At 47.9% G+C, this 14,402-nt stretch overlaps 1 protein-coding gene across 1 annotated transcript in view; it reads right to left on the bottom strand.

Annotated features, from left to right (window-relative positions):
- The window catches only part of wwc1 (WW and C2 domain containing 1), a 40,907-nt gene that overhangs the window by 7,780 nt on the left and 18,725 nt on the right, over positions 1 to 14,402 (bottom strand). The window contains exons 6-12 of the mRNA XM_022760824.1: positions 10,073 to 10,202; positions 6,650 to 6,796; positions 5,772 to 5,842; positions 5,408 to 5,653; positions 3,114 to 3,203; positions 1,436 to 1,692; positions 1,001 to 1,348 (exon numbers count right to left, since the gene is read on the bottom strand). Of these exons, the coding sequence (XP_022616545.1) occupies positions 1,001 to 1,348; positions 1,436 to 1,692; positions 3,114 to 3,203; positions 5,408 to 5,653; positions 5,772 to 5,842; positions 6,650 to 6,796; positions 10,073 to 10,202 (1,289 nt within the window). The remainder of the gene's footprint in view (positions 1 to 1,000; positions 1,349 to 1,435; positions 1,693 to 3,113; positions 3,204 to 5,407; positions 5,654 to 5,771; positions 5,843 to 6,649; positions 6,797 to 10,072; positions 10,203 to 14,402) is intronic.

Here is a 14,402-nt window from a genome sequence, read left to right as displayed (position 1 = left end):
AATTTTCTGTTGATCAACTAATTTCAACTGATACAATTCACAAACCCACACACACACACACACACACACACACACACACACACACGACCCTGCTGTAATCCAACACCTCTCTCCTCACTGCTCCCAACAGCAATCAGGTTTCACTCACAGTATTACATTTCTCTCTCTCTCCCTCACTCACTCTCTCACACACACACACACACACACACACACACACACACACACACACACACACACACACACACACACACACACACACACTGCAACAGAGGCGTGGGCGTTACATCACCCTCCTCTCTGTGGTCTCCTCGTGGAGCCTCCCTCTTATTGCTGCAGATAATTCATCATGCTGATCGTTCTCTCTTATTAACCGTGATCATCACAGGGGCCGTTATTATCCCGCCGCCCTCCTCAGCTCTTTTATGCATAAACAGTTTCACAGCCGTCGATTGCTCTGAGGATAAGAGACTCTGAGTCGCTCGCTGATTTAATGACAAGTCGAATCTTACTGTTTTATTTGTTCGGCCCTGGGTGTTATGATTCTTAACTTCTTCTTTTCTTAAACTAACGATGACGCTTCATTATTGAGAGCTGTGTCCCAATTCAGGGGTCGCCACCTTCGGAGTCTGCATGTTAAGACCGACTGCGTCACAGCGGCGCGACTACGCCGTCCCGTTTCGAAGGCTCCTTCAAATGCGACCTTTTCCTGGGCGGGTCAAACAGGCGGATCCTTCATGCTCCAACCTATCCAGCGGCCCGGGTTCGAGTCCGGCCGGTGGCCCTTTGCTTCATGTCACCCCCTCTCTATCTCCCCAACTGTCCTCTCACTCTCACTGTCACTATAATAAAGGCGAAAACGTATCTTTGTGTAAAGTAACTGACATAACATAAAGTGAGTGATTGATGAGACCACAATGAACTAAGAAGATTATGAGTCAGAGTATTTGGACATGATGGATGAAAAAGACACAGGATAAAGGAATAGACACTTCCTGTTTACCTTTGACCTCCTCGCCCAGCGTGGTGTTGAGGCTCTGCTTCTCCTCCAGCCCACCTGGGCCTCTGTCGGGTCGCTGCTCCTGAGAGTCCAGGCTGAGCTCCAGCTCTGCTAGCCTGCTGTGGAGCTCCAGGTCCAGGCCTAACCCGCCGGGCCCCGGCTGGCCTGTGAATGTCTCACCGGAGAGGAAACTAGTGTCTGTGACCAGCGGCGAGCACGGCGGAGACAGCGAGGAGAGAGACGACCGTGGAGATAAAGAGCTCATGGAGCGAGGGGTTTCTGACAGTCTGAGGGCCTGGATCCTGGACGACCCCATCTCCACTCCGATACCTCCTCCTCCTCCTCCTCCTCCTGCGCCGCCTCCAGCAGAGCACCCCGTGTCTCCTCCCACCCCTCCCGTTTTGCCCTCGGGCCTCCCGGCATCCCTCCTCCCGCAGCCCGTCACCACCTCGTGTTCGTGGATGGTGGTGATGGAGCTGGAGGGGCGGTAGCCCGCCTGGCCGCCGTCCTGCAGGAGGCTGTCCAGCTTGTTCTGGAAGTCCGGGTCTGCCAGCTCGGGCTGCTCCAGGTAGATGTCGGTGAAGCTGAGGGAGGAGGTGGAGCCCAGGCTGGAGGTGGTGGCCAGAGAGCCACGGCTGGACGTCAGCGAGCCTCGACTGCTGCCGGAGGAACATGACAGGGTGCTGGCCGACAGGCTGGAGGGGGGGGGGGGCAGAAACAACAATCTTATTTAAACACTTTCTGTCCTTTTCATTTCTATTTCTCCTGCCTGAGTCTGAGCTGAGAAGCCTTTATGAACGAATGCACTTTAGTGTACGATCCAGTTTGAGGTTAATCACTACTTGCAGCTGCTTTAGAAGATTTTACTGGTTACTGAGATGTTCCTGAGGCGTCTGCAGGGCAGCAGAGGACATGAGGGAAAACTTCCTCTGTCTGTCCTCCGCTCTCCTCACACACTCCTGACTCTGTCTGATCAGGTGTCCAATTAAAGCCGGTCGTCTCGTTAGCGCAGACACAGAGGACGTCCTGTCTGCTAGCGAGACGTTTGATGTCCGTCAGACCAGGAGGAGAGACGGGATCAAACAGAGACGGAGGAGAAACTGCCCCGAGGAGGAAGATGAGGAGGACCGACGCTGCTCGTGTCAACCTTTCAGATTCCCACTGTTGAATTTAAAAACCAGCTCTGTGAAATATTCAGCGACTCAGGAACATGCACGGCTCTTACAGCAGCCTTGCATCATGCGCTCCGCGTTCGAGCTGCAGGATTAGATTTGCCCAGAGTTCAGCGCTGCCGTCAAACAGGCGCGGAGAACAAATAACTTTCTTTCTTTAGCAAACGTTTGGTTATTAAAGGTTAAACATTCAAGTTGAGCCACATTTCTCAGTCTCCCCTTCTGCTCTCCGCAACCACCAATTAATTAAACGGATATTAAAGTCATAACTCTGGTCCTCTGTGCGTTTATCAACCCGCCCGTCTGTCTCCGTCTGTCGACACGATAAAGTCTGACTCAGCAGCTCATTCCAGGGTTTTACAGGAACCTGATAAAACTGGAGTTTTCAGTCTTTGCTTTCAGTCTTTGCTTTATAAACTGTCTCTACACTGCTGAAGATAAAAGTTCAGCTTCACGTCTGTCACTCTCTGAACTTAATGTCATGTTTTTATTAATTCCATTTATTCTACTCGTCGGAGAAATAACGTTTTCTCTGTTAGTTAAGAGGATTTTGTTTTTCCGAGGAGATTCTACGATAATACAACTGTAACGCAAAAAATCAGTGAGAAACTTGTTTTGCATGAATATTCATAATGTTGGAAGGAGGTTGGTTCTTTATTCAGTTTGTTTCTCTCATAATCACCGTTTTTACATGACTGAATTTTAATCGCAGCGCTGAGAATCTGCAAACCTCCGCCTACATGTTGGTTCAAAACCTCCACTACACACACTGAACACAGCTGACACCTCGGGCAATAAATTTCTCTATTACCGTATTAATGTTGTCGCGTCCTCAGCGATTCATTTGGTAAATACAATGTAGTTATTATTGATAGAAATGACGGGACGATGCCACAAGACGGATATCCAGGTCGTAACAAACAGCAGAGAAGAGATGAACGAACCTCTTGAGTTGAGTGTGTAGTGACGTGGCCAGTCGAACCATCTCCTCCAGCTCTCTGACCAGCTTGTTCCTTCTGCAGTGAAGACGCAGCCTGAAATGATGCAAACAACAAAACTTTATTTAGTGAACAAATGACTTTATTTTGTCTGTTTCCTTCAAAAAGGAAAGTTGTGTTTATTTATTCTCTCATCAGATAATTCCTGATTTAAATGAAGGTTTTTAGACTCTGCTGTGTTCAGGCAAAGTTCTTGGCTGTTTTCAAACTGTAGGTATCGACACTCAGAACGTGGGGTCACCGTGACTTTGACCTTTGACCTTTAAGCACCAAAATCTAAGCAGTTCATCGTTGAGTCCTAGTGAACGTTTGTGCCAAATCTGAAGATGTTCCGTCGAGGCGTTACTGAGATTTCACATCCAAGGGAATGAGGCGGACGGACGGACGGACAACCTGAAATCAATACGGCTCTGGCTGTCGGTCTCACTTTCCTCCGATCTGTAAAGACTGATTCTGACCATCTTCAGGTTCCTTTTTCTTTTGGAAATGACACGAATTTCGAAGGAGCTTCTTGTACTAGATTTTCTGAAGGCTGAGAACATCTGCGTGGGAGTGCAGAGCCTGTAAAGACTCACACACAGAGAATTAAATACTTTCCTGAGCTCAAGGATCCTGATTCAGAGCTGGTGAACCTGACATTTTCAAACACTCTGAATTCAAGTGTGTGTGTGTGTGTGTGTGTGTGTGTGTGTGTATGTGTGTGTGTGTGTGTGTTTCCTGTGTGAGCGGCTGAACGGTGCGTAGGTGGACTACAGTACAAGGGGCTCCTATTGTGACCGGGCTCTGCCGCCTCTCAAGTTACAGCAACAGGAGACAAGACACAAAGAGAGACTGAGCTCAGGTAGAGGCTGACCTGAACGCAGAACAACAAGAGTCCTGTTAGAGAGGGGGGAGGGGAGGAGGGGAGAGAAGGAGGTGGGGGGGGGTGGGTGGAGGAGGAGGGGAGGGGAGAGGAGCGGGGGGGGGGGACTTGGTGGTTCTGGTTTGCTGCATGCTGCTGTTTTAGGACAAAACAAGGAGAGAGGAGAGGATGATGAGGGTGAAGAGGAGCGGAGGGGAGGACAGAGGAGGTCTGTCATGTTCATCTCTAGCTCTTAATTATCATCCCTCCTGTCTGACGTGTCTGACGGTCGAAATCAAACAGCAGCAGAAGGTCAGACGTGTCATCAGACGTGTCATCACACACCTGTGATCACCTGCTCTAATCTCCTCATGACATTAGCTCCTCTGTCACCTTCACACACGTGCTAAGAGGGAAACAACAACAGCTGTTATTGGTTTAGCATCAGCTAATGTCAGCTAATTTCAGCCATGGTTTATTATCCCCATTATTATTATTATTATTAATTATCATGTTTACATGTGTGGCGCTGCAGCCGTCAGTTCACACACTATTAAAGTCTCTGCCACAAAGATAATATTCAAGTTTGATCTAGAAAATCTCTGGTGTGAAACTCACTGAGAATTACAAAGGACTTTCCAAACTTTCCAAAGCTTCTCCAAAATAAAAGCTTCAATAAAAGAATTCAGTTCAGAATTAGCAACCTTATTAGACATTAATAATAATTCAGTCGATGACTCGATATTTGTGGTTTTTCAAGAAGCAAAACAAGCCTTTGCTTCAAATCTGAACAAAAATATAAAGGTATGTGTGTTACTAGTCTCGAGAAAAGAAATCATTGCTCTTGAACAGAATATAACAAATAATCCAAACCTGACATAGCTCAGAGTCTCAGAGTGAACTCAAGGAACTTTTTTGAGAGAACAAACTGCAGTTTTGATCCGATTTTTGATCTATTTTGATCCAGTCAAGTCATTTACTTCCCAGCAAAGTAACGGGGAAGTAATAAAATAGCAAGCACCTCAGCGATAAGATCACAAGACAAAAACATCACGTCTGATCCCACGGAAATTCACAATACTTTTAAATCCTACTCTGCAGAACTTTATGAATCTGAAATCGCTTATAATGACTTGACTTGCCACTTAACTAAGTCTATCCAAACTTCCACCTGAGGCCTCAGCTGCTCTAGACGCATCCGTTACACTACAGGAACTGTTCACAACGTTAACATCAACGAACAAAGATGGACGACCTCCAGAACTCTTTATATCCTAACGTGGCCCTCCACTTCTGGTTATTTATTTATATTTCACTCGTATTGAAAAAAGCTAAGTGTCCTACAGAGTTGTAGAGAGGAACCACGTGCTCTGCTCTCCGGCGTCTGACCCCGCCTCACCTCTCAGTCAGCGCCTTGCTCTGGTTGTCTCTGGCGGCCTGCAGGTCTCTCTCCAGACGCTTCTTCTCGGACTCCAGCTTCTCGGCGTCGTTGGGCTCCAGCCGCTGGCGGGGGCTGACGTACTGCAGCTCCTTCAGCAGCTCCTCCTTCTCGTTGATGAGGATGAGGCGATCCCGCTCGGGGTCCAGCAGCCCCGGCCACGCCTCGCTGTCCAGTTTGGCGATCTGCACCTCGATGGTGGCGATCCTGTGAGAGGCGAAAGAGCAGGGAGGGTGAGGGGTGAGTGTGCAGGACAGAAACACACACACACACACACACACACACACACACACACACACACACACACACACACACGCTTCGCTACCTTCTCTTGGCCTCCTCGTACTTCAGACTCAGACGAACCTTCTCCGCCAGTTTGTTGGTGCTGGTTATGAACTGATCACAAAAACACAATCACATTAACACACATCAGTTCTCAGATCCATAACTAAATGACAAGCCACGCCCCAAGCCCCGCCCACCTGGACCCACCATCCAAACCTTTACAGGATTTGGCTTCTCTGAATGTTTTTACCTGAAATCTGATATATTTTTATTTGATGAGTCAGAAAACAGTCAGCCAATCAGAAGAGAGGCTCAGAGCCTCCTCTCTTCTGATTGGCTCACCGACCTGTTGTTACTAGAGCTGCAGAGAGAAGCCTGAGAGAGGAGATGTGAAACTACATTGAGATGGTTTTTGGTTCTTAAAACCACAAATATATCTTCTTATGGATCAACACTTCAAAATAAAACACAGGAAGTGTAAAATATGGAGCTTTAAACTGCACCAATTCTAAAATAATACCTTTATCAATACCCTACTGCTGCTAATTTAAAGACATTTTCCAAAAAGACCAATATTTTGTCTCCAGCATCTGTTTAAGAAATATTCTCTAAATAATTCCACTGCAAAATCAGCTGATATTAAACAATGAATCAGCAAGACTGAGAAGCATGAAGTCCAAACTTTCAGCTCCGGACAGTTTCAATTTTCATGTAAGGTCAATATTCAGAAAAACATCAAAGGTTGTCCATCAGTCTAATTTTTGAAATGAAAAACAGTGTCAGGCTTAAAGCTAGGACGCGGCAGACTCTCTGCTGCTGCCATGTTTAACACAGACTCCATCAGGAACACTGTCAGGACCCAGACTCCGGTTCCTACCGCTCTCTCTCTCTCTCTCTCTCTCTCTGTGTGGGACTCACCTCAGCGGGGATGTCGGTCTGAGAGCCGGCGTCGGAGTAGAGCCGAGGGATGGAAAGCTCCGAGTTGGCGAGCGAGGGGCTGCTGCCCCACAGCTCCTGCTGCGAGCCCGAGTCCAGCTGGAAACCGTCCTTCAGCACCGCCAGTTTCTGGATGAACAAGAGCAGACAAACAGCGAGAGGATGTGACTCAGGAGTTTTTGTCCTGCCGGTTTTGACAGTCAGCAGCTGGAGCGGCAGCAGAGGAAACCTTCACCACCTGACTGCGTCTGTCTGCGTCTCTTCCTTCTCTGAGTCTTAGCTCACAAACACGCAAATATGATTTACATCTTTTTACAGTCGGTGCCACTTCCACTTCGTCAGGACATCATTATCTCTGCTGTTCATTTTGCATAAACGTCCAAGATCTGCTCAGAAATCAAAGAAAAGGTGAAAGTATTTATTTTTATTTATTTTATCTGATCTTGGTGGAAGCGAGGCGTCGGCGTCGCTCTGACTCACCGTGTGAGAGCAGCTCGGGGGCAAAGAGCTTCTTCAAAAGGGACAAAACTGTAAAATGTAAAACACTGCCTCGTCTGTGTTTGCCGCATGTTTCCTCTGTGAGTTACTGTACACAGCGATGCAGCGGCGGCGGCGGTGAAGGCTGCCGCAGTGACACTTTAATCTTTACGGCCGTGATCGATATCTTATACGATTCTGCAGGTTGGTTTTGAAGGCCGCTGAGGAATGCACCTTATCTCTGTTTTTCAGATGGGGCAGAAAAATAACACAGCGCCTCTATCATAACGGTGGTGTTACAGTATTCTGATGATGCATCGCATTTTTCAAAATAAAATCAATTCTGCTGACTAAAAGCTGCTTCAAAGTAAGAGTACTCCACAGGAATGTTGTGGAGTAAAAGTCAGAAGTTTCCAAAAAAATAAATAAAAACATAGTAAAGTAAAGAACAGACAGTGAAGTAAATGCACCTCGTTACTGTTCACCCCTGACACACAAACACACAACACACGAGCAGACAATCTCACAGACACACGGGCTGAGCTGTCAGATGCAGATGGTGAGGGAGGGAGGGGGGGAGGGAGGGGGGAGGAAGGGGTGAGGCAGCGACAAGTGCACAGAGCAGATTATATATTATTGAACACACTTTCCTTCCTCCACTTCCAAACCAATCTGCAGCCAGATTTCCCTGATAAGACCTGGTGTTTTAAATCAACATGGGGTCTGTGTGTGTGTGTCTGTGTGTGTGTGTGTGTGTGTGTGTGTGTATTGTGAGAATATAGTTCTGGTATTTAGTTTTTCTACATTATCTATAAAATGCGGTGCAGACGTGCAGCGCCTGTCTGTCAAACACCTGCACTGTTAGCTCAATAAAAATGTTTTATTAAAACTGTAAAATATAAACCAGAACCTAGAGAAGTTGTAACGATGATTTATCAGACGTTGACAAACAACCAACAACAATAAACAGCTGTTTTCCAGCTGTTGCATCAGAGCCAGAAACTGCACATCAGACAAATTTCATGTTCAGTCACAGTCAGCCTGTGAACACACACACTCCACGTCCCATCATGCAACTTTAATACACACAGCAGCCACGGTGGAAATATGGATGAACAGCAGCAACAATGACGGAGGGTGAGACAGAACCTTCTGCCTGTCAGGCCTGAAAACAGACGACACTTAATAAAGCATCAGAAATCCTGACAGACAGACTTTCTTTCTTTTTTTAGTCTCTTACTTCTAGTTTCACAAAATGTGACAAGGATTTGCTGCTTTTTAAAATCATTGTAAATTGAACATCTGTGGATTCTGGACTGACGGTCGAACACAGCAAGACATGAACATGATGATGGAAATAATAAACAGCCTTCAAATCGAATTCAGATCAACGGCGTCTCGGATCCTCGTCGGCTCTGACGCTAGTAAAGACACACACAGCTCCGAACTCACCCTTCTCTGCTCGGAGTTTAAACCACATGAGCTACAAAGGAAATGACACTGTAGTTGAAAAATGTTCCTGCCATCAGCCAAATTGTTCTCACTTTGCAGAAAACTCATCTCAAACCGATCCTCACCAGCGCGCCGCCCTTCCTCCTCCTCCTCCTCCTCCTCGACAGGCTGTCATCACGATGACTGAGGCGCCACACTAAAACACCACCTGCCTCCCTGCAGCCTCACTTTCACTGAGCCACTGAATCACTTTTCTTTTTCTTCCTTCCTCACAGCGATATGAAGAGTTTCAAATCGTGTACACACTCTCCTGAGAGTCAGCTGCCTCCTCTTGCTCATTTCCAATTCTTTCTCTTCAGCAAAAAAAAACAAACACTTCTTTCCACGGCCTCATAAGACGAACGCCGCACTGTCCCTCGCTGCAAAGTCAGTCCCTTCAGTGGTTCATTTCCTTTGTTCCTCCCGAGGTGAGTTTGGGTTTTTGGCACATTTCACTCTGTCTCTTTAAAGATGATTTCCTACCTGTTAAATAAAACTTAGAAGGAAAACTACACATCACATTTCCCCCAGGGGCAGGAACAAATCAAAGTTGGTCAGGACCAGAACACAATGAACCTTCCTCCAGGGTCGACTGATGTGATGTGTGGTCCTTTCCTCCAGCCTGGTAGCTGCTGAATCCCTTCTTCGGCCAAAGAAGAAGAAAAGCTATTTCATTCCTTCTGCTTTCAAAATAAAACTACATTTTTCCCCAGCTACAGCGACATTTAATCCTTCTGTTTGTTTGTGAAACTGAACGTGATGACGAGGCCTCGCTGTGATTTCTGACATGATCCACGTGGCTCTCGGTGTCAGGTGTTTGAATGTGGATCATCTGTCTCCTCTTTCCTTCTTCTTTTGTTTTGTCGAGGAGTTGATACAGGAGCTGATCGACTCGACATCCTGCCGCCTCCGGCAGCTTTTAAACAATGCTCAGCTGTTAAATGTACAACAGATTTAGACTTCTCTCCAGCTGGAGGTGTAGATGATCGAGATGAGGGATTAGAAGCGTTCATGCTATAAACTAGACTAAATGAGCTGCTAGTGGGTCTTAAAGTGGTGCTCCATCAGTTTTAAAGGTCCCACACAGTGTAAAGGTCTCTGTCCATGTGTAGTGTGATTATAGATCAGCTCTAGCTTCTATATTAATACTGTGAAAGTATCAAAGCCTCAGTCTACAGAGAAATGCACACAGCCTGTATTCAGAAGAGAGACTCTCTTCATACATACCCCAAAATGCAACTTAGAGCCTAGGTAACCCTGATAGCATCACTATGACATCATCAGGGTTATTGACAAAGCTCGTCCGGAGCCACAGATGACTCAGGTTGAGTAATACACCCCCATGATGAGTAAATTCATCTTCAGTTTGCTTATTCTCTGGGATTAAAAGTTACATAATGTTCATCAATGTTTCCTCCATGAAAAATCACAATTTACCTGCATGAGCTCCTGTTTCTCCTTCTCCCCCGAGCTGATGGCGTCTCGGATGGAGCGGACCTCACTGAGGATGGCCTGCGCCTCCTGCAGCTTGTAGCCATACGGGCTGTTGGACACCTTCTGGTCGATCCTGGAGGTCAGAATCAGACAAGAGACAGACAGAGGACAGATGCCAGTTTAGTCAAACATCCTATCAAAATGTTTTAGACCACATCAGTCACTGCTGCGCCGGACAGACCCTGGGAAAAATCCTCAGTTCCAAAAGATCGAATGACTTTAAATTAGCTGCTTTTTGTCTGGGCTAGCTGAGTGGTGCGTGGTCCACAAACAGCAACTCTGACTCACTGCAACCACAGCGTTTTAGCAGCAGTCACATCGCAGGCTCCCACAGCAGATAGTGGAGCAGCGTTACTCACCGTCTGTCCTCGCACATATTTTCCAAACTGCTCTGTGGAACCAAACTGTCAGCGGAGAGAGATGAACCTCAAAACTTTGTGACTGCTCATACCCAGGAGTGAAAACTGTCAGGCACCAAGAGATGGCACCCGCTTAAACTTTTACTGATTTGAGGAAATACTGTCTGGTTGATTAGGACGTTGTTAATGCTGCACTGTCAAGTTTTTGTTCGACTCATTTGTGCACGAACTCCCCTTCAAATGGTAACAGCCGTGTCACCTGTTTTATCTGTATGTCGACTCAGACTCGACCTTGATGACTAAGACTCAAACTCAAGTAATCGGGACTTGACTCGGGCTCTTCTTTGACGACTCGGACTTGGACCCGAACACTGGGGACACGGGACTCAACTAGGACTACAACACTGACGTGGTCAGCCAGAGAGTGACAGAATCCAGCTTGTGTGTCGCCTGTCGCTGGTTGACGAGCATAAATTTGTGATTTAGAAAATAAACAACAATTAAATGACAAATTTCATTCATTTTAACAGAAAAAGGAAAAATATGTTGAATAAATTACGAGTTTAGCTACATTTAAACATTTTTTGCGTTTGATCTTATAATAAATTAAACATTTTTGGCTTTTGTTCACCTTGGGATATTGCGATCTGCATTTTCTTATTCTTTTATCTTTTATTCATGATTATTAGTTATTATTTTATTTATATTTCTTATTTGATTGAATTTAATTGAATCGATTAATCAGAAAAAGAAAATAATGTTTGAGAAAAGAAAGAAAAGATTGAGGAGCCGTTTTTCTGAGAATGTTTAAAAGAACATAAAACCACTGAACGCAGGTAAAATTTTAGGTAAAAACACCAGAGCCTGTTTTTGTCTGTGGGCAGACTGGGAGGACTGGGGGGACTGGGAGGACTGGAGGACTGGGAGGACTGGGGGGAACTGGGGGGACTGGGGGGACTGGGAGGACTGGGGGACGGAGGAACTGGGAGGACTGGGGACTGGGAGGACTGGGGGGACTGGGAGGACTGGGAGGACTGGAGGACGGGGGGACTGGGGGGACTGGGAGGACTGGGGGGACTGGGGGGACTGGGAGGACTGGGGGACTGGGGGACTGGGAGGACTGGGGGGACTGGGGGGACTGGGAGGACTGGGGGGACTGGGAGGCACTGGGGGACTGGGGGACTGGGGGGACTGGGGACTGGGAGGACTGGGGAGGACTGGGGGGACTGGGAGGACTGGAGGACTGGGGGGACTGGGAGGACTGGGGGGACTGGGAGGACTGGGAGGACTGGGAGGACTGGGGGGACTGGGGGGACTGGGAGGACTTGGGGGGACTGGGGGGGACTGGGGAGACTGGGGGACTGGGAGGACTGGGGGGGGGAGGACTGGGAGACTGGGGGACTGGGGGACTGGGAGGACTGGGGGGACTGGGAGGACTGGGGGAACTGGGGGGGACTGGGGGGGACTGGGAGGACTGGGGGGACTGGAGACTGGAGATGGGACTGGGGGGACTGGGGGGGACTGGGGGGACTGGGGAGGACTGGGGGGACTGGGAGGACTGTGGGGGGACTGGGAGGACTGGGGACTGGGGGAGGACTGTGGGGGGGACTGGGGGGATCGTGGGGAGGACTGGGGGGACTGGGGAGACTGGGGTGAACTGGGAGACTGGGACCTGGGGACTGGGAGGACTGGGGACTGGAGGACTGGGGGACTGGGGGGACTGGGGGAACTGGGGAGGACTGGAGGACTGGGGGGACTGGGGGACTGGGGGGGACTGGGGTGGGACTGGGAGGACTGGGGGGGACTGGGGGACTGGGGGGACTGGAGGACTGGGGGGGACTGGGGACTGGGGGGACTGGGAGGACTGGGAGACTGGGGGACTGGGGACTGGGAGACTGGGCTACAGGGAGACGCTGCAGGAAACAGCCATGAGAGGGCAGCAGCAGCTATGTTAAAACCCTGTCATCAGCAAGTCATGGCATGCCTGAAATAACAGGTCCTTCCACATTCTTCCAGAGAGGGGAAGAGGGGGAGGGCGGTTCTGACAGAGGAGAGAAAACAAGGTACAGAGAGAATGATGAAGGAAGTGAGGGGGGAGAGGGAGGGAGGGAGGCATTGTCTGTAACAGGCAGAGAGAAACAAATAATCCTCTCTAAGTCCTTCTCAAACATGGACTTATGTTTGAGTGAAAACGCTGTTTGTGAACTTTTTTTATAATTGAAATCACAATGATCATTTTACTACAACACAGAGATGGAGACGGTGTTTAATTAACTACTGTCACACCAAGTGAGCGACTCTGAAATTAAACAGGTGCAGCTTTTATGTTGGTACTACGGCCGCTCCTCCACCTGTGGATGCGCCGTGACCTTCGACCTGAAAAATACTTTCTCAAATTAACACATCAATACAAACTCTGTCTTTCTTTCCCGACCATCACTTTGCTGCTGAACCTTTCACTGTGCTCTTGTTTATCTCTGACATATTTTAAGTGTCGCAACGTGCCGCGCACAACGGCCAAAGGTATGAGGACACATAAAGCCCAGCTGATAGTAGATTTTTGAGCCTGATAACGAAGAAATAGATAACGATATTTTGATCAATAATTGATTTCTTAAAACAGCTTCTGCGCTGATTTCAGTTACTGCACTTTTCAAGAGGACGAGATATCCTGAGGTTTCGCTCCAAAAACAGCAGGGACCTGCACTTCCCCATGATGCAGCTTGATAGCTTTTTCTGTTAGACCCTCCCCCTGCCTGGTGAAATTCCCTTGACTTCCACACTCTATGACCTCGTTCACAGTGCAGGTTAGAAATTTAAATTAATACTTTTTTTTGCTTCATTATCGTCACTTTATTATCGCCAACGGTGAGAGAGAGAGAGAGAGAGAGAGAGAGAGAGGAGAGGCAGATGGTTGGACTCGAACCTGCAGTTAGGAGTGAGCCGTCAATGGTACACAGCCATAGCCACCGTGTAATTAATTATACAACTATTACCTCTGGTAGTAATATTTACTCCATATAACTTTCCCCTGCATTTTAACTCGCGTAATACAGCGACCCAGACCAAACTCCCACTTCAGTATTTTGTAATAAAAAGAGGGTGTCCATACACTTTTGGCCCACACAGTGTATCAACAATGTTCTGTATATGAGAAAAACATCATGAAACACTTTCCTCTGCTCCAGTATTTTGTGAAATCTTATCGGGAGCCCGAGTGCGCGGCTGCATTCCTGGTCTTAAGCCCTATTCGTATTCCCTGCAAACAGCGATTGGTCGCTGAATGGCGTCTGATGACTGTAACAGGAGAGGAAAGTCACGGAGGAATGGCCGTCCGACCGCTCATGCCTCAGCTACTCTTTATCCTCCTGACATCTCACTGGTGCTGCGGTGAGGCAAGACAAAACAGACCGGACATCTCCTGTTCAATTCAAGCGTCCGCCGACGGCCGCGGGCGGCGCGTCCCGCTCTCCCCAACGTGTTGAGTTTCAAAAATACACCAACAGCCTCCGTTTGAGAATAAACAACAATTAGAGGAAGCGAGTCCCTTTTTCAGACGAGCGTTCCCGACTGACACTCTCCCATGTTGTGAGGTGTGGAAAGTAGGTCAGGTAGACGCGGGTGTTTTCCTCTCAGATCCACATTCCTGAGCGAGTTGTTTCCATCTGCTGCGTTTAAATGAGGTGTTGTGTTTAATGACGGGATGGAATGTGTGATAGTGCTGAAGCAATAGACTGAGGTCGATAACAGCCGTTTACTGCGCGATTCGCGACCGGCTCAGGGCAGCGCTTTTCACGTTAAACGTGTTGGTTTCTGACCACATGCCGCTGAACAGGCAAATTTCCAAACCACGGCGAACGGCAGAAGTCTTAATCCTTCATCTCTTCTGTGATCGTAGATAATGATCAGGATAA

Source organism: Seriola dumerili, unplaced genomic scaffold, assembly GCF_002260705.1.
Source record: "Seriola dumerili isolate Sdu_G_001 unplaced genomic scaffold, Sdu_1.0 BDQW01000367.1, whole genome shotgun sequence".
Taxonomy (NCBI): domain Eukaryota; kingdom Metazoa; phylum Chordata; class Actinopteri; order Carangiformes; family Carangidae; genus Seriola; species Seriola dumerili.
The sequence above is the reverse complement of the archived record's forward strand: the minus strand, read 5'-3'. Positions and strand labels throughout refer to the sequence as shown.